This window comes from Babylonia areolata, chromosome 18, assembly GCF_041734735.1.
Source record: "Babylonia areolata isolate BAREFJ2019XMU chromosome 18, ASM4173473v1, whole genome shotgun sequence".
Lineage (NCBI taxonomy): Eukaryota > Metazoa > Mollusca > Gastropoda > Neogastropoda > Buccinidae > Babylonia > Babylonia areolata.
Window position 1 is genome coordinate 16,314,857 of NC_134893.1, and position 21,845 is coordinate 16,336,701.

At 37.7% G+C, this 21,845-nt stretch overlaps 1 protein-coding gene across 1 annotated transcript; it reads left to right on the top strand.

The window, feature by feature from the left end:
• The first annotated feature begins 2,448 nt into the window (after positions 1–2,448).
• Positions 2,449–18,481, top strand: LOC143292525 (suppressor of fused homolog). Its single transcript, XM_076602888.1, has 10 exons — positions 2,449–2,682; positions 4,712–4,846; positions 5,299–5,435; positions 6,206–6,351; positions 7,144–7,229; positions 8,675–8,830; positions 9,933–10,268; positions 13,352–13,496; positions 14,436–14,504; positions 14,886–18,481. The coding sequence occupies exons 1-10, from the start codon at positions 2,456–2,458 to the stop codon at positions 14,982–14,984; spliced, it is 1,536 nt and encodes a 511-aa protein (XP_076459003.1). The 5' UTR covers positions 2,449–2,455; the 3' UTR covers positions 14,985–18,481.
• The last annotated feature ends 3,364 nt before the right edge of the window (positions 18,482–21,845 follow it).

Genomic DNA, 21,845 nt, shown 5'->3' on the forward strand with positions numbered 1-21,845 from the left:
AGATACCTCAGTTCTGTGTAGTCGATCTGTCAGCAGCTTCCAACACAATAGATCATGATATTCTTCTCAACTGTCTTCATCATACTTTTGGAATGTTTGGCACAACTCTCATTTGGTTTAAATCTTACCTCTCCAATCAGAGGGTGTTTATTTCCAGTTCTCATTTTGAATCCAGACCTCTTCCTATTCAATATGGTGTTCCCCAAGGTTCAGTTACTGGTCCAGTATTATTTAGTATGTACACTCAGCCACTATCTGACATCATCAAACAACATTGATGTGATTTTCACAAGTTTGCAGTTGACACCCAACTCACTGACGGGCGCAATAGCCGAGTGGTTAAAGCGTTGGACTTTCAATCTGAGGGTCCCGGGTTCGAATCTCGGTAACGGCGCCTGGTGGGTAAAGGGTGGAGATTTTTCCGATCTCCCAGGTCATCATATATGCAGACCTGCCTGACCCCCTTCGTGTGTATACGCAAGCAGAAGATCAAATACGCACGTAAAAGATCCTGTAATCCATGTCAGCGTTCGGTAGGTTATGGAAACAAGAACATACCCAGCATGCACACTCCCGAAAACGGAGTATGGCTGCCTACATGGCGGAGTAAAAACGGTCATACACGTAAAAGCCCACTCGTGTACATACGAGTGAACGTGGGAGTTGCAGCCCACGAACGCAGAAGAAGAAGAAGAAGAAGAAGACACTCAGTTTATTTGCTATTCTCTGCAAAAAAACAACAACACAAAAACATAAAGATCTGCATTAATTGTTGCTGTGAAGGAGTGGATGCTGACAAGCTTTTAAACTAAATGATGTCCAGACAGAAGGCATGCTTACAGGTTCTAAATGTGCACTTAATCACAGTATTTCACTGACCATACCTTGACTGTCTGCAATGCTGATGCCAACTTTCAAAATTCAGTCAGAGACCTGGCTGCATATTTTGATTCAGCTCTATTCATGCATGACAAATGTCGGTAATTCATTTAAAATTGCTAATTTCCAACTGAGAAAAAATTGTACCATTTGACCATATCTCAGCTTGTTTGTTCCTTGATCCTGACTTGCACTGACAACTACAATTCACTCCTAGCTGGTTTGCCTTCTGATTTGTTGTCACGCCTTCAGATGATTTTGTATAATGCTGTAAGAATCATTTTTCATAAAGTCAAAAGGATCACATTACCCCAGTCTATCATCAACTTCATTGCTAACCAAGCCAGTACATAATTCAGTACCAAACTGTCACTTTGAAGGATCTCTCCCGTCTTAATTATTTTCTGTCCTTGATACTTACGGCACCGTAATTCCCGTTCTCTAACGGGTCTTCTGTTGAAAAGCTCCGAAGAGTTCCCCAATCCTCTTCAAAGACATTTGGCCAAAGGGCCTTTTAGTGTCAAGCACCTTTAATTCTATCTGGAAATCTCTTCCTCTGGAGCTCTGTCACTTACCAACACCGTGCTCCGTCTTTCAAAACGAAGTTGAAAACCTGCCTGTTCAAACAAACCTTTGGATGTGATGAAGCATATATATATATATATATATATATATATATATATATATATATATATATAGAGAGAGAGAGAGAGAGAGAGAGAGAGAGAGAGTTTGTCTGCAGTCTTCCTCCTCCCACCCACTCCACTTTACCCTCTACTTAAATCATTATGTTTGTGTGCCTTTGGGTAGGTGTTTACTCTGTGTGTGCGTGCGTGTGTGTGTGCGTGTGTAAAGCTTATTTTGGTGTGTGTGTGTGTGTGTGTGTGTGTGTGTGTGTGTGTGTGTGTGTGTGTGTCTCTGTGTGTGATTGTTCTTATTTGCAATGTTAAGTATACTATAATATTGTCTTGACACATATATACATATATATACATATATGTGTTGTTGTTTTTTCATTTGCTGAGGTATGTTATTATGCACTACTATATACATATTGTTTCATGTGACGCGCTTAGAGCCCATTACATGGAGTTTTGCGCCATATTATTAATATTGATAGTATATCAACATTGATATAAATATCATTTTTGCTGTTATTGTTATCATTATGAGAGACAGAGCAAATACATTGTAGCAACAGTACATTTAAAATCATAAGAAATTAAACACCTTGCTCATTTGATGATACTTCCTGAATTGATCTTAGCTTTCAATGGAAGTCGATGTCTGTGAGAGGTTACTTGTGTGCGAAAGTTGCATTGTTTGTTTGGGTAGATATTGTGAGATTGGGATTGGGCCGAGAGAGGAAGGGTGAAAGAAGTTAAAATGTTTTTGCTTTTTAAGGAAAAGGTTTCGGAAACCTTTTAAAGTGGAACAAAAAGTCGATTAACAGTGAATTTGGACAAATGACAACAATGACGACAAAATATTTTTTTGTTCTGTTGCAAATGAGTTTAGAGATTATTATGCCAAGGGAGATCATTCTTCCTTGAGGCCATTATTTCGACAGTTGAAGATGGAAGGAGAATCGGAAAGAGTCGTTATGGCTGACGAGCAGAAACCTAAGGAGTCTGAACAAGAACGTGCTGAATATGAATCAGATGACAATTCAAGCGAAGGTTCAGGGTATGATGAACTAAATGATCTTGACTGTTTTGGAATCGAAGCAATTGACCGTGCTTGTTTGCTGTTATATCCAGACCAACCGAACCCAATTCAAGCTGAAGCCGTCGTGAAGTTTTGGTGAGTAGCAACTGATTATGTTTGTCATGGTTGTGGAATGTGAACCTTACTTGTCGTGCAAGTTTCTTATATGCGTGGGCAGTTGACACTGTCTTTGTTGTCGCTGGAAAGTTCGCTCGTGTTTTACACTCAGGCAATCCCAATGGTTTCTCAGACTCGAATCGAAAAACTGTTGGAGAGCTGCACCAAATTAAAAGTAAAACGAAAGCTGCAATGAATGAAACGAAAGGGCCCCACATTCGAGTCAGTAACGTATTGGAAGAAAACATATTCAGTTTTCTTTGAGCGCGCGCGTCTGTGTGTGTGTGTGTGTGTGTGTGTGTGTGTGTGTGTGTGTGAAAATTAATAATGTTGTTGTTAATATTATCAGTATTGTTAAATGCTTAATATTAGTGCATAATATAAAACTGCACAAATATGACAGCAAATCTTTAGAAGAAACTATTGAAAAAACAAAAATCTTTTCACTATCATAACATATTATTAACTGTGACTGATTAGGAATATGACAAAAAAGGGTTTACTACTGGAAGTTGAATCCTGCACTGGAGCATTGCTCCTGAGTAAAAATTCTTCTCATTAAAAAGTTTTTCACGTTTCTGCATCTGCATAAATTACAAAGAAAACGGAACTACTGCAGTATTTTCGGACGTGTCTACATATCAGTTGGAGGGAAAATGGTTTATTTCTGGTTTTTTTTTGTTTGTTTTTTTTCCTCTTCAGCATCAATATGGCAATGAAGACTGCCAGACCTCTGGGTTGAATGGGTTAAAACTTTCAACAATAATAATTGAAATGAGCATTTTACTGTAAAAGTGTAATGCCCAGAGCAGCCATTATTCATGACAACAAGGATTAAACCAAAAATATATCAGAAAAGGCATACATATATTAATATATAATACAGTAATTAACATACATATATAATACAGTAATTAACACATTATTATCAATTATAGTGACTAGTACTTATAAGATTTGAGTATGTTGCTCACTGTTTTGTATTACTCTTTTTTTTTTCTTTTTTTGTTGTTGGTCACAACAGATTCCTCTGTAAAATTCAGGCTGCTCTCCCCAGAGAGCATGCGCCACTTCACCAAGTTTTTTCCTGCAAGCAAATGCTGAGCAGTTCTATTTGTTTTCATATTGAAGTGGATTTTTCCTACAGAATTTTGCCAGGGACAACCCTTTTGTTGCCGTGGGTTCTTTTACATGCACAAAGTGCATGCTGCACATAGGACATCAGTTTATCGTCTCATCCAAATGACTAGCATCCAGACCTCAAGGTCTAGTGGAGGGGGAGAAAATACTGGCGACTTGAACAAGTGCACTCAGATTCTCTCACTTCTCAGGCGTCGTGTTATCTCGAGGCCAACACTCCATATGCTGTTGATAGTTTACAGTTATATACAAATATTAATAATTCTACTTTTGACCCATTCTGTGCCAAGCCTCTTTTATGCTCACTGATAATTATTTGCCAAGGGATGTTTTGGTCATGAGGGTAATAATTAAAAAAGAAGAAAAAAAAGAAAGACAAGCAAACTACTAAAAGAAAGTTTTCAGAAAGGAAAATGAATACACTATCCAGTCATGACAAAATCAAGTGAATTTAACAATTCTGTGCTGAAAAAATTCCAACTATGCATCGACGGGGCAGTTTGCACTCCAGAAGGGGACTGAAATTTCCATCCTGGGGCACTCAAGGGGTTAAGATTTGATTTTAAAAATATTTTATTGTTTACAGTTTAGTGCTCTGCCTTCGTATTCTAAATGTGTGATGTCTAACTTAACGTTTTGCATATTTTTACTGGCACAATGTGAAATCTTTTTTTTTAAATATCAAATTTGGATTGTTATAAGATATCAGTATTATTACATTATTAATTTGAAATTTCTTTCCACATACTTTATTTGTGTTATTTCTTGGGGGAATGCAAAGTTACGTTATAAAGAAAAAAAATATTGATATTTGGTGTTCCATTTGATCAACACATTTGATCCTAATTTTTATAATATATGTCTGTAGGCTTGGAGGCCCTCATCCACTGGACTACATCAGCATGTATTCCAATGAAGGGGATGCAGAGCAAGGGATTCCACCACATTGGCATTACATAACCTATGGATTTACAGATCTGCATGGAGATGACCGAGTGCACAGGTGGTTTTTTTTTTAATATTAAAAAAACAAAAACAAAACCTATTTTCTTAACTTCTGTTCATTTCATGAGTCATTGATTATTTTTAAACTTAACCTCCATTTACAAGGCTGTTGCACAGATATTGCTGATTTGTGCAGATCTATACATTATTGTATATAACTTTCAAAGAAATGAAAAAACAACAAACAAACAATATAAATGTAATGCATGAATGAAAACTGCGATTGTTTTCAGTGTGCTATCAGCTTGTCTTTGAATTGAAGTTTGAAAAAATGTTCCTACAGGAAATTAAAAGTGACTAAATTCTGTTTTGAAAAGATGCAACAATAAGCATTTATGACAAACTGCAGTGCATGTCAAGAGGAGTAAATGATATATCAAGTTGATTTGACTGTATAGTTTTGTTGATGAATGTGTTTGTGGAAGGGATGTTTCCTTTTTTCCCCCTCAGTTTTACTGGGAGAGGTGCTTTGAGTGGATTCGGTTTTGAGCTGACATTTCGCTTGAAAAAAGCTGAAGGCGAGACAGGTCCACCAATGTGGCCAACCACTCTTCTGAACAAGCTAGCTGCTTATGTTTTCCACACAGGTACTTTAATGTTTTATGTGTTTGTTATATTTGCTATTTTACTAGATTCATTGTGTTGTATCTTTAGCTGCACAAGTTTTCTGAACATTTGTTTATATTATGTTAGGTGTTCTTGCTTTTTTAAGAACAACATTTTATCAGTTCTTTTCGTAGGAATCAGATGTGCGTATGATATGATCCCTCTGTTATTATTAATTCTTTTAAAAGACGATCAGTATTTGAATTACTCTGTCATTTTCTAATAGTATTAACTATTTTTAATAACAGCAGTGTTAGAAAACCTGTAACATCCTTTGCTGTTTGTTTGCATGAGTTTTTATCCTAAAAAGTTCACAAGAATAAAACACTGCTTGCTGTGTTCACCAGGTTAAAACAGGATGACTCCATCTAATAACATTTCTAGTGAATAGACGTTAAACGGAAGAAGGCAGGATAACTGCTAGATCTTCTGGTAAGATGAATTAAAAGGGTGTAAAAGTTGGCGAAAACTAAAACTAGTAAAAGATCTGCAGGATATAAACTTTTGACCAATATTCTGTGTTAATACTGTTATGCACTTCTTAGTGAGTCACTTCTTCTTAGTGAATCAGTTGGTTGAGAAATTATGCTGGCAATGATGAACAGTTATTGAGAACAAACTTGTATGGTTTAAAGTAGTCACAATCTTGTGCGAGTTTTACAATTCAAATTACCCAAATGATAAATGATATGTTTGTCATTATTGTTTTTATTATCATTTGAATCACTTAAGGAGTTGATGAATTCTGCAGGCAATATTCTTCATGTTGGTGATCACATTCCCTGGCACCAACCACTGGATGGAGGGAAAGATTCGCGTATTCAGCACATGCTGGTGGCAGAGGAACCACAACTCCTGGATCTAGATACTCCTTATGGAACTGCTCAGTTTAGACAGGTAAAATAATGCTTCAATCATTCTGATATTGTTGGTTTCTTCACGATATAGTACACAGGGCTCCTCACCGAATAATGATGAAAACAGTGTTTCTAGAATTGGGAAAACAATGCACCATAGCATTTGAGATCACCGATAAATCAAACAGTCAATCCAACAACTAGCAAAATGTGTCATGGGCATTTATAACTACAGCAGAATCATTCATGACAACACTTACTTTCGCCTTTTACAAGGGCCTTTGTGTATGTTGCACAAATAAACAGCTGAAAACGAAAAAAGAAGTCATGAAAAGTGCCGGAGTTAAACAAAAAACGAGTTTGACCTATTTACGCAATGAAATCGGGGCAAAAAAAAAAAAATCTGCTTATAACTCAGTGTTCATGAAACAAAAAGGGGGAGGAAATGTTTCAACCAAAGTTTTCAATGTTTTCTTGCAAACGGTGAGGTATTATTTATCGATTATGTACTTGACAAATTATTTTGAGGGACATATTACATGGCATTAAAATGCTATTCATATGTGAAGTTTATGAAATCTGTGGAAAATTGGGAAAGGTCAAACTTCACGACAGACAGTTATGATCATCCTGGCTAAAGTCACAGCCAGCTATTCTTAGCTATGCACAAGAACAAATGCTTTGATATCGTTTATCAGAAGAACATGTGATTGTTTGACACTGTTTTTGCACTTCATCTTACAAAATCTTTAAGAACATTTGTTAAAGGTTTGGTTTTGTATAGTTGTTACACAAAATGAGACAGATAAAGATGTCTGTGTTTGGTGTTTAGATTGTTGGCGTAACAGATGAAGAAGTGCGATCAGCACAACGCTGGAAGGGTGCTGGTATTCTGGAGCTGCTTCAGAAAGATCCTACGTAAGCCTAGTTTTGATTTTAATTGATAATCCTCAGAAAGTGAACGAACATTTTCATTAATAATATGTGAAATACATGTTTATGAGTTGAAGCTACACAGCTTATTTTGTCATTGAAAAACATTTTGGTTTGTGTTGTTTCATGTAATTCATACCAAGTGTAGTTTGTGACACAGTAAAATCAATAATGAATGATGCTTGTTAACTGATTATGATGCTTTAAAGATACCTGTAAGGGGTCAGCGTAAGTTTGATGTTCTCATTTTATTTCAGACCAGCATTAACATTTCTCAGCAGGAAAAAAAGCACAATTTCATTGATCACTACAACTGTTTGTGGCATATTAACCCCATTGCCTGTCTGTGGACATGACACTTAGGTCCCTTTTGTTGCATTGTTATGTGCCTACAAGACGTAACTCTCACGTCCAATTTTCATCAGCAATTTGTGGTTGATAGTTGAAGGGAAATGATCTACTTTGTTTCTTTCGGAATGTTTGAAGATTGTTTACATCCCTTGGATATGTATGGTCTGCACTGTATGACTTACAGGCAGTGAGAAATTCTGAAATCACTTGCAGGCAGATTTTGTCAAAATGGTGTTATCTACTATCTAGCAACGGTTGGTCTTGGTCCATTTTTTAATTTTTATTTTTTTTACAGGTTTACAGCCTTAAAATGGCTCAGGAAATACTGAAAGATACGGACATGGGGAAAGAAAGTCTGTAGTGGTGAGGGTGGTGATTAATGAGCAGATAAAGAGTATGATGATAACAGTCACAACCAGCTTCTTGACTCATCGTGAAAATGACAGTGATGCAAGTTTTGTGCTCAGTCTGCATCTCTAACAGGCCAGGAGTAAAGTGACAGTGAACATGAACCAGTTGTAAGCTCAAGCACTGTCATTCTATTTGTGTAGCTGGAAAGGGAAGGGGGATGAGGAGAGGTGTGGTCAGTCAAGTTCTCCAGGCTGGGAAGTGGGTGGGTGGGTGGATGGGGGAATGATGATCTGTTGGCTGGGTGCCAACACACAACTGACTGGCCAGTTTCTTCTTCATCAAGCTCTGGTGTAATACTGGGCCAAAGGCACCCAATAAAAACAAGTTTGACTGGAAATCCTGGAACTGATTGTGATGCAGAGAATTTTTAACCACTTGATTTTATGGAAACATTTTTTTTCTCAGATTTATAATCAACAATAACAAAAGTTATACAATGGAATTATGATAACATTATCACCTGCAAAATTTCAAGGAGATATCTTTGAGAAAGTAGTGAATGTTTTTTGTGTGAAAACCCCAAGGTGTCTTTTACATAAAATGATTTTAAACACTCGTGGTATCAAGCCTACTGCTGTTTTGTTCTTTAGCTTTTGACATGCAAATTACTGTGAAATATCCTCAGTTATTCATATGCACATGTGTACACATGGACTTGGATGTTCTAGAGTGGGACCACACTTCATCACGGACATGCAGAGGAGCCAGTCCATCTTTGAGAGAGACCCAAGTCTTGTACAGTTGGTGAATGAAGGCATTGAGACAGATGGTTCAAACCTTGGTCATGTGACAGCCCTCTGTGCCTGGTCAATGCTGCAAGATGAGTGAGTAGTGTTTGTTGAGGTTGAGTGAGGTAGGGTGGGGTGTACCTGGGAAAAGAAAGGTCTGTCAAAAATGCTATCATGAATAATGTTTAACTCTACACAAGAAGTTGGATAACTAAGACCCATTGCCTACGCTGGGATGTGAGACTTTTGTCACTTTTGCTGCACTGTTTTACGCCTTCAGGATGTAACCCACGTCCAGTTTTCATCAGCAATTTCACAGCTGATATTTAAAGGGAAATGACCTACTTTGTTTCTCCCTGTCTTCTAGAATGTTTAAAGATTGTTTACATCCCTTGGACTTGTGCAGTCTGTATTACTCATAGGCAGTAGGAAATTCTAGGGGAAGGTCGGTGAGCAGGGGGTGGAGGGTGGGGTGGCGGGAGGGGGGGGTCTGTTGGCTGGGTACCAACACACAGATGGATTGCAAGTTTCTTACCATACTGTGGTGTAAAACTAGGCCACAGGCACCCAACGAAAACAAATTTGACTGGGAATCCTGGAATTAATTGTTATGCAGAGATTTTTTAACCCCTTGATTTCATGGAAATTTTCTTTGACTCAGATTTAAAACAATAAAAACCAGTTATACAGTGGAATTATAATAACTTTATTATTCTCTTTAAGTTTAAAGTACAGTGTATGAGCAACCATCATGCAAAATTTCAAGGAGATATCTTTGTATTGAGGAAGCAGTGCACATTTTTTTGCACTTAGGAGGAAACCTGGAATTTTCTGCTGCACACAGGAATGCCAAAATTGTTAAAATGTTTGGCAGGCAAGGGGTTAAATCCCAATTGTGCTTTTTTATTTCCCCCTGGAGGATATTTTATAGCTTTAGAATGATCTCTTGGGAACTGGTTCAATGGAGAAGTCCCATGCAGGACAGTTAGATTGATGGCAAAGTGAATTTGTGCTGTTTTCAAGCATGACGCCATGTGGCATGCTACATTTTCTAACCTCAGCATGATGAAAATGTTAAAAGCATCGCAGAGTATAAAAACATAGTTGAACCATTGATTTTCCCTTCTTTGTGATAGAAGAAAGGAGCATGAGCAAATCATACTGTACAATCAAGTGGAGAGCTGTAATTCCTTTTCAGCTCAGCTGAAAGCTCAAGCAAACCAGGCCAGATCACTGGGGTGGAAAAGGACACCGAGGCGAAAAGTGACTCCCAAGCCGGGGGTGACAGTTTTCCTGCAACTGGTCTGGATACACAGGAATCAGGTGCCAAGGCCAATGCCGAAGCCAAACCAGAAGGAGAGGTGCAGACAGACATGGGCAACGGAGAGGGAGAACTCAAAACGCAGACAGGAGGCAGCAAGGAAGTGGAAAAGAAAGGGGAGGAAGGAGAGGAAGAGGAAAACGTGGTCACTCTGGATGGTATTCAGCTCCTGTTTGATATTGAGGCAGCAGAACTCATTCCTCTCATTATCAGGTAGGTGACTTCTCTTGTGCTAGCTTTTTGTTGTTGTTTGTTTGTTCATCCATGGAAATAGAGAAGATGGTAAGGGGTAGATTCCAAGGTTGGTAAAGGCCACAAGGACAATTCATAATCTGAAATAGAGAAAATTATTGTGTTCTTGGATCATTTATATACATGTAGATGTCATGTTTTAAGAAAGTGATGCTGAATGCACCCCCACCCCCACAAAAAGGACAAGAAGATGGATATGCACCTTTTCATACATTCAGCAGACCTGCCTAGTACTACGATTCGTCCGTAGTTTCTATGATTGAAGCCCCCTGACTATGGCACTACGGCCGAGTAAAGAAAAACTACGATTTTTGCCGACCGCGAAACCTGAAACACACACGCACAGCAAATGCTAAGAAGCGCCACACACATTCGTCTCTGAAGAATTCGTCACTGAAAACGAACTTTCATAGCACTGATTTGACGTCAACGCTCCCCCCCACCCCCCCCCCCTTACCCCTCCCCCACCACCATCCCGTATTGCTGAGATTACGTCAGCCGTTGGTGTGGTTCACTTCATTGACGATAGTCCATCCGCTTTACCAAACGCGCGTGCGGCCTGACAATTGGACGTCGGTACATTTCACGATCGCACGCACGCACGCACGCACGCACGCACGCACGCACACACACACACACACACACACACACACACACACACACACACACACACACACACACACACACACACACACACACACACACACACACACACACACACACACCATGCATACAAAGATCGACACACAAACGCACACTGGCAGATGTACAAACACATTTTACCATGTTTACATACACAACACAGATGCGCACTCACATACACATTTATGCGCGTATACACACACGCACACACACACACGCACGCACGCACACACACACACACACACACAAACAAACGCGCCTACACACACAGCGGGCGGGCACGCGCGCACACACACACATAGATCGACACACAAACGCACACTGACAGATGTGCAGAGACAATTTACCATGCTTGCATACACAACACAGACGTGCGCGCACTCACACAAACGCGCCTACGCGCGCACGTACACACACACACACACACACACACCACATAGAAAGATCGACACACAAACGCATACTGGCAGATGTGCAAACACATTTTACCATTCTTACATACAACACACAGACGCGCGCGCACATACAAATACACGCGCGTGCACACACACACACACACACATACACACACACAGACATACCGGCCTACATTTACCACACAACTGTGTGCTGGATCTCTATCCCTGTCAAGTCATATTTAGCAACAATTCCTTTGAAGCACCATAGTGCCACAGAACAAAAATTTTGTTGCAAACAGTGTTAAGCCAGACTTTATCAGCCAATGATAAAGCAGTGCACTGACATGGTGGCAGTGGTATTTAGATCTGGATCTAGATATTCATTTCCCCATTACATGCATGAAATATGGTTGGCTTCAAATGCACTTGCAACATCTGCCTCTAAATGGTTGGCCCATACATTTCACTTGTCGTTGTCTTCCTGGAGTTGAATTGAAAACACATAAACATGTGCGTGCAGACACATAAACACACACACATGCACACTCTCTTTCTCTCACACATGTATACACACACGCGCATGCGCGCACACATACACACACACACATACATGCGCACACACACTCATTCACATAGAGTTGTATTGAAAAGAATACACATGCATTTACACATGCACTTACACACACATTATGTGTAATACTCACATGCGCGCTGTGCACACACACACACACACAGTTGAATTGAAAACACACACATACACACTCTCTCTCTCAAACACACACACACACACACACCTGCGCGCGCATACACACATACACGCGCGCGCATACACAAAAACTCTCTCTCTCTCTCAAACACACACACACACACATAGCTGAATTGAAAACACACACACGCATACACACACACTCTCTCCCTCTGTCTCTCTCTGTCTGTCTGTCTCTGTCTCAAACACACACACACACACACACACACACACACACACACATAGCTGAATTGAAAACACACATACACACACACACACTCTCTCTCTCTCTCGCTCTCTCAAACACACACACACACACACACACAGAGACCTGCATTGAAAAGAAAATACAAAGCATATACTCTCTCTGTCTCTCTCTCTCAGGCATACACACACACTTTCTCCCTATCCTCACCCCTCTTTCACCACACACACAGGATTGAATTGAACACAAACACATACACACACACACACACACACACACACACACACATACACACGTACGTGTGTGTGTGCCTGTGCTCAGAGGTGCTCTCTCTCTCTCTCTCTCTCTCTCTCTCTCTCTCTCTCTCTCTCTCTCTCTGTGTTTATGGATACAACACATTACAAGCTTTGCTGTCCTAATGCAGTCCTCAAGATTCCTACGCCTGTTTCGGTAAATTTTACAATTTTGGAATCTTACCTCTACAAACAGATAAAAACTAAGAGAGAGAGAGGAAGGGAAAGCTGTGTCATGAATAACATAAATGATGGCTACTGTAAGTCAGCCATTTTGTGTTGGTGATTTTGTCACGTGCTCCTTTTTTGTCTTTGGAGACTGGTATCTGTGTATATGATTACTGAAAGCTTCACTTGTGTTCAACAATTAACCCTAAATCTTGTCTTTGTTAGTACAAGGAAGATGACATGAAGAGTGTATTAAAGTGGAAATGCCGTCATGTCCACACTACTGAAAACTACCGTAAAACTACTGAAAACTGGGGTTCTACTACTGAGAGGTATTTGGGGGCCTAGGCAGGTCTGATTCAGAGAGATCAGCAACAGTGCTGCTGGTCCTGTAATGTGCAGAGGAGGCCTTAGAAATTGAGGCATAGTTCCACAGCAGTAACCGCTGAACGGTAAGGAACCTATTGGAGCTTGGGGACAGAACTGAAAATAAGTAAATTTTATTGGTCCACAGCTGTTAATTGGACTGGCTTTCATTTTGCTTGAGTTTGTCAGGCAAATGAGGTGATGACTTACTCTGTATATTTGTGCAGAGGTCGTCTTGGCAAAGGGCGCTTTTTCATTTTTCACAACGCGGATGGTCAGGCTGTGCACTTTGTGCCCCCAGAACTGGTGGGTCAGGAGAGTGTGATGGTCAACAGTGAGGAGCCCATTAAGTGCTCGGACCAGTACCTGCAGGTGGGTGATAGGTTATTATGTACTTTGAGGAAGGTTGCAGAATGGTAAAGATGATTATTTGCCAGTACATTGTCCATAAAGGTCTGGTTTCGATTCCTGCTCTCACCCTTTTCCCCAAGTTTGACTGGAAAATCAGAGTGTCTAGTCATTTGAATGAGATGCTAAACCAAGATCCAGAGTGTAGCATGCACTTAGCACACTGAAAAAGAACCCCATGGCAATAAGTGTTGTCTTCTGGCAAAATTCTATAGAAGAAATCCACTCTGATAGGTACACGAAATTTATGTATATATGCATGCACTCAAGGCCTGACTAGTGGGTTGGGTTATGCTGCTGTCAGGCGCGTAAAACTTTCCATACTTAGCACCATCCACACAAAAATACAAACAAAAACAAGGAAAAATCAAACGCATGCACACAGTTTACTTTGGTTGGTAACTAGCAGAAAGGGTGCTGTTTTAATAAGCATTTGGGGGGAATTTTTTTTAAGCTCATGTTTGTATATAATCTTTTTTTTTTTTTGGTTATCTGTGTGTGCTGTCTTTTGGGGGGATGTTTTTTAAGCTCATGTTTGTATGAAATCATCCTGTTTTGGTTGTCTGTCATGTACTTGGGGGGTATTTTTTAAGCTCATGTTTATATGTAATCATCCTGTTTTTGTAGTCAGTGTGTCATATATTTGGGGGGTATTTTCTAAGCTCATATTTGTGAATCATGTTTGGTTGTATGTGTGTCATGTATTTGGGGGGTATTTTTCAAGTTCATGTTTGTAATCACCCTGTTTTGGTTGTCTGTGTGTCCATTTAGAATATCCCATATCTGAAATATCCTTGTGACTGCACTCTGGTTTATTTTATTTGATCAGAGGTCAGCGAAGTATCTTTGTGCCTTTAGTTTTAGAATGTTTGTGCACGTGTGTGTGTGTGTGTGTGTGTGCAGATCTTCTGTTCAAATGAGCTCATGGAGGAGATGGTGGAACAAATGGATTTTGTCCAAGATGCAGAGAAGGTACTGTTACAAACAGTATGACTGATTTATATTTGGTGAATGAAATTTGATTAATGAATGCTGAAAATATACTTGTGGATGTATTTGTTGTGTATTGCATCACCCACAAATGCATTTTCCCATAATTTTGTATATAAAAAGGATTTTGGATGGCCAAGCTCTTAGTTTTTTCTTGTTGCAGTGCCTCTGTGTGTGTGTGTGTGTATGTTTGTGCGCACACACGCTCACATGGGTTTGTTTTTTCATGTGCTTTGTTTTGCTTATTTGCTCTAAGAGCTAACTGAATATGCATGAAATAGTGTTGTTGTGTAAGTGATCTTATTATTATATAGGAGCTTTGATTAAATTATATGTATTCTGCTCAAACTGTTCTGTTTGCAGAAACCATTTACTGAAGCCCGGGTTGTGCAGCTGAAAAAACTGCCCATTCTTATCCGGGTCATGCCCAAGGGAGGACCATTGGAATCTGCACTTCTGTAAAGCTGGGCACAGTCCATGCATGTATATTTAGAGCTCCCGCCAACTGTCCACCAAGCCAAAGATGTATCATGCAAGGCCCTGCCAACAGCCAAGTTTCTTGTGTAGCATTGACTGTTGTGAACACAGCGCATGGAGGCACTTCACCCAGAACCATGCACTAACACTTTGTCTCAAGTCAGCATTCTAGTCATGTTTTTCACCACTAGACGATCACATAAAAGATGCGTGTTCCTGATGTTCGAGTTGTACATGTTTTGCTGTTAATAGGGTTCAGTCATTACATTTGTGTATCTGGCCCAGAGTGTATTTTTTGATGAGGTAAAAATATTGGTCATTTATTGAATGGTCTTTCATGCATTGCAGTCACTGGAGGTCTACTTAAATGTATGCTGTGTTTTTACAAGGATTGCACGTGACAGTCTTGTTTTGATTATTGAAGAGTATGACCTACTGTCGTCCATTTTCCAGTGACTGGAAGGGTTCTGTCTCATTGTGGAATGCCTGTGCAAGACTGTTCAAGTCTCTTTCTTGCACACTTCCATTTGTTATGCATTTAACAGAAACTAGGCCAAGACGATGTGTTTATGTAAAACATTTGGTTGGTAATTGCATTGGTTACTGTTGAAAAATGTTGTCAGTCAGATTATTGTGGAGATAGTATCCTCATCTGGAAGAGAAGCATACCTGATATTTTTCTGCTCATTTTTCATCCAATCACATTAGGTACACAGAATATAAATCCTTATCCTAGAAAACATTAATTGGTGGTATAAAATCAAAATCTGAAGAAAATGATATGGTTAAAAAAAATAATTTTAATGTTTTTATTGATGTGAAATTTATTCAACTGAAATTTAAAATCAAATGCTGTTTTGTGGCACTAAAAGATATTGTTCTGCACAAAAGTACAACTCTGGAAGGAGTAATTTTCACATTTTACTGAACGGAATTTGTCTGGTGTCAATTTGTCAGCTTGGTATTATTTCAGAGTTACTAGAAAAAAAAAAAGTTACGTACACTAGTCATTATCTCTTACAGTCGTAGCTTAATCTGTCATTTACACTAATTTGATCATGACCATAAACAAGGATACTGAAGAGACTGACTGCTTTAAATTAATTAACTACTTGAGCATCCAAATGACTACTGACTTTTGAGATGCACTTTCTTTATGACATGCTCTTCTTTTTGGTTTTTCTCCATATTTCAGAGACTTGGATTCACCCACTTTGATGCTTTGCAATTCAGAATGCTTGGAAAAAAAATCTCTCATTTTGATTTACTTACATTTATATTTTCTGTTCAGATAAGAAAAGTTTCAGTTTGTGCAGGTAATAGGATCTGTCTTGTAAATATGCATATTTCCACATCTCACAATTTTAGTTGCAATATTTATGGTTACAGAATCGCACCAACGCACAAAGATGATTATCTTTCCTTTCAGAATACAATGCCTGGTTAAAAAGATGGGGGGGAAAAAGGGATTTAAAAGAATTCACAGTCCTGTTTATTTTCGATTCCCCATTGCCATCTTAGATTTGTTGTATGTAAATTGCCGCTTATTGATCTTTGGTTTTAATGCAGAGAAATCTAGCAAACCATATTGTGTTTATAAACCTGCCTGAGGCACTGATCTTCAAACAGCTTTCTCCTGACAAAAAAAGAAAAGAGAAAAGGTTATTGAAACTGAACAGAACAAACTGCTTTCTGACACTATGACTTAATAAAAAGATCTCACAAGTTAGTTTCATGATAATCACATTAATATTCTTTGACTTTGGAACTTTTCTTTTAGAAGTATTGGTGTGATTCCATTTTTTGGTCATGGAAATGTGAGGTGCTGAAGTATATGTGTGCAGGGTAAGGATTCTTTGATAATGCCTATCTGTATACATTGAGATCAAAGATGTATTGTTATGATCAGCATTATTGGATTAACTTTTCATGACATAATCTAATGGTCTGCAATCTTTTCCACTTTTGTGGAGAGTCAATACTCTTCTTTTGTTTTTCTCCTAATGTATTGATAATCTATATAACAACGAAATTCATACTTTTGATGTGTGTGTTTAACATGAACAGTATCTACAAACTTGATAAACCTCTTTGGATTGTATCTCTCTTCAGTGTAACCACTTGCCAATTCTTTGCTCTTGGTTCTGGTGATATTCTTGCCATGATTGTACCAAGTGAATAATGCCTGTGATTTTTCTTTGGTGTGCTGATCACTTGATATGAAAACTGCATGCCTGCAGAAAGGAAAGCACACACAGAACTACTAAGAACAAAATATGATACATAATCAGAAATGGTTTTGAATGCTGGTAAAGTATTTATACAACAAAAAACAAAACAAAGGTTGTGATGAAAGTGATATATTCAGTATATAACATTTATTTATTAAGATGATGTTTATTGCATCTTATCAGTTAAACAGTGAACAAATAACCACAGTCCTCTTTCCATTGTGTGATTATGGTGCTACATTTGTTATGGATGGAAGATGTGCTGGGAGCAAAAATCAAAACTGTAACCATTGGCTTTTAGACTTTACAGGAGATAACAGCTTTAAAAGTCTTGTATAGTCTCTGGTGAGACAATGTACTCATGTTAATCCCATTGCATTGAGTGATGTAGATATCATATCTGTATTGTTTAGGATAGGTTCCACATATTCTGTTGACACGTTGAGAAGTCTTTCTGATGAATCCTGGTTTTCCCTTTCAGTTCAAATAAGAAAGTGATGGGAGGGGGTCTGTTCACCATTAATTCTGTATTCCTGTTAACAAATATCCATTTGCAGTTTGAGTTTTCTCAATTTGTTACCAGTCCTGAGACTAGTTCCAGTGGGCAAATAGTTATGTGATTTTTTGTGTGGAGGAATGCAGGTTATGTGGCAAGCAAATGTTTCACTTAGGAAATCATCCCTTGTCAAAATTTTTATTTTTGTTTTTCTGCAAAGGCCTCACAGCTTCATAAGACTAAACAATTCTTTGTTTTAACAACAAATCACACTGTGCTAGAAGTTAGGAAGAAATCTTTATAAAATATCTTTAACTTTTTGTTCTAATAATTTGTTTGTTCTTATAATGTTTTTGTTTTTTTTTGGGGGGGAAAATTTTATCAGCAAACTTTTGCTTGTCAAGACAAGTTGTATATATATATTAAAAAAGGATAAATGCCTGTGTGTGTGCCTGCAATTTGTTTGCTTAACATATATGACTGCAATATGAACAGAAAAAGTTCTAGTAGACTAGATTTTTTTTATTTTATGAAATTGGTTGGTTTGATAAAAGAAGTGCATATATCTTCAAAATAATCTCTTTAAAAAAAGTTTTTGCAATTTATTTATTATTTGTGAAGAAAAAATGTAAAAGGTGAGCAAACACACAAACACTCATACGAATGAAAAAAAAAAGGAATAATAAATTAAAGATACACACACACAGAAATATATATATATATATATATATATATATATATATATATATATATATATATATATATATATATATATATATATATTTTTTTTTTAAACATGATGCATATACAGACAGAAAGATAGATAAAACTACCACATATGTTTTATCTTTCACGGTTATTCGTCAGACATATTAAGAAGTACATTTTTTCTTAAACTATAGGGAGAGCAAGCACAAAAAAAAACATGATTGTTGCAATGAAAGGTAATTATTTTTCATGATCTGAACAATTCAGATCATTGGTAATTTTTTATTTATTTTTTTAAATTTTTTTAATAATGAGTCTCAGTTACACTAAAGTCTGCAGCTGATGTGATGAAAATGTGTGGGAATACAGCTATTTGGGTCATAGAAAAAAGTATAGAATTGTATTGTTAAGATTTATATGCATGTGACGTTCACAACAATAGTTTAGCAATGTGTCAACAGATTGGTAGTTTGTAAAATGTAGAATTATAGCTTAGCACAACTATTTCATTTTTCTGTTTTTATTTATTTGTATATTTATGGAAGAGATGGTTGTCAGTGATACTTCACTCCTTGAATGTGTTCTTTTCTTGCAAAGATAATATGGTTGTGATAAAATAAATAATCTTAAGTTACCAGCAAATGCTTACATATGTTTTCTGGGGGAAGAGTAAAAGAATGTTTCTTCATGTTTGATAAGCTCAGTATTAATATCTTTGTTTATGAAGGATCGATACTGAATTTTCACTTTGCTTTGCCAGTTTTATGTTCTTGTTCTACCCAGTGTCTGCACATGTCACTTTTTGTCCTCCATTCTTGCCCTATGACTTCCAATCTCGTCCTGTTTACCACTGATCTCATGCATGTTTGATAACAATGTACTTTCACTGCACATTTTCTTGAAAAAAAATTTTTTCTTGTGCATGTTCTAAAAGAACATAACCTGGTGCATTGTGCAGGCCAATTGGTCAGAGAGTTACTTTTGTTGTGAATCACAAGAGCTGTACCAGCTCACAAGTGAATCTCCCTTCCCCTCCTGTTTCCCCACCCCTCTCCTTTTCTCTGGTGCTCCTCATGACTGCAAAGTTTATGTGTTTGTTGCTTGGTATTTTACAGCATTTTACAACATGCATGATGGTGCAAAAGCTCCGCAGTCCTGCAATGACAATTTTCTTGCTTTACTGTGGACTGTTTCTGGACACTTACTTTTTCTGTTCACTTGGAAATCCTGCCAGTCATGGTAACACAAAGGGAAGGCCCTGTGTAAGTGTGTTCCAAATCACTCTGTGAGGATTATATTTTCCACCAACATCCTTCCCAAAGATGTTTTGATTTTTTTTTTCCTGATTGTGTTGTGTTCCAATCTTTGATTTTGTTTGTTATATTCCTAACCCCTGGGTGGAGATTTGTTCATGTATTTTTGTTCATAACTATCTTGTGAAGAGCATTTTGTGCTAATATTATTTTGCAGTTTTTTGTTAATTTTCATTGAACACTTGAATTCTACCCTTTTTTTTTTATGTCAGTCGTTTAACTTAAATTGGTAAATGAAAAGAATCTCTGTTTCTTTTGATTGTTTAGTCATACTCTTGGCAGTCTCTCCCTCCACACCCATTACATTGAGAATAAATTCATCTTTTTTTTTTCCCCATTGTCATTTTGTGAAAGACCCATTTGCATATGTATCAGAAGATATCAGGAAATTGAAGACCAGAACAGAAGAAGCTATCATTGAACATATCAACATTATGATCCAGTGGCAGTGCTCATAGATGTACAGCTGTTCAGAAAGCAGAAGCAGTTAGTGTGCAAATATTGCCATTATCTGTATTTGATTTGCAGCCAGTACAAAAGTAAATATTTTGATTTGGATTGTTTCTCAGTGATTTTTTTTTTCAGGCATGATATATTTTGTTCATTTCTTAAACATACCTGAATTAAGCTGAAGAGTGAATTGACATTACTCTTATCAGCTTGGCCTTGAGATCACCTACTGCCAGAGTCTGTGCCTACTTTAGATCAATATATGTTTATCTTTCAATATGCTAGCATTTTATTTCATTCTGAAATCCATTTGTCAAAATTAAGTGTATTGCAGCATTTATAAGCAATACTTTACTACATGCTTCCTTGACTAATCCTAAAGCTGGAGTCTTTTTCAGTTATATTTGAATCAAATTTATTACTTTTACTTTTAATCAAAACTTCTGTTAAACATTGGATGCTTTAATTTGTGGTTTCTGTGGGGGAAAAAAAAGGTTGTGCAGATGTTCCATTCACTTCAGCTCTGTTTCACGTAATACATATCTATCGTGCTTTGTGTTGCAGCCTTTTCTGCTCACCTTATATTTGTGTGCACTCAGTGTGTGGTTGCCACCATAGAATGAGTTTCTCAGTCTACATGTCTGTTATATATTGCCACCTTCGTCATGTTTCACACAATCAAGTTCTGTTTTCCAACAGACCAGGACTCTGCCAACAGAGTGTTCTTGTGCATTTTGGGGATGGATGAGAAAGTTTGGGTAATTAGGACAGCAAACTGGAATTCAGATTTTGGTGAATTTAATAGACGCTTAAGATTCTGTTTGTGTCGTCATGATGAGAGCGCATGGTTGCATATTGCCATACATGGTGGAAAGTGGTTGCTTGTGAGTTTATAGCAAGAATTGACTGCATAATGGTTCATTGTCGAAACAGTGTATTCTGAAATCATTAAAAATTTTAACAATTCTGTGATAGATCTTGAGTAATCCATTAAAAAAGAAAAAAATGGAACATGAAGCTTTTCGGCCTCTTTCACAAGAAAAAAATGTTTGAAGCTTTTTGTAGGAAACAATTCATGGAATTCCTTTCTGTCTGCAGTATATGCTTATTATTTAGAATTACTATGGTGAAATACCATTATTATGATTGTTTAAACCAGTTTACTGAAAACTATGTCATTACATGCATGTTTTAAGTTTGTTCTTTTGCATTTTTATTTGCAGTTTCTCGCATGCAGTGTTTTGGCAACATTCCATATTTGCAAGTTTATTTTACATTGCTTTAAAGCTTGTGGTTTGGTTATTGCTTTTTTGGTGAGCTCAAATAAAGTGTTAACACTCACACTGACGTCTTGTGTCTTTTTGTGTAGAAGGAAGAATTCAAAACACACATAATTAAGACATATTTGATAAGAATATTCTGCCATGGATGGTGAGGAATCATGAGAAGTTGCAGTTGACTCTGGCATATTGCAGGGTACAGTGCTTGGCCCTTTGCTGTTCTTAATTCACATAAACGACCTGCCATTAGCAGTTAAACCCCAAGTGCGCTTTTTCACAGATGACTGCTTACTGTACCGCCAGATAAGGACCTTCACTGATCATCTTGCACTCCAGGAAGACCTGAAACAACTTGACGCTTTGACATT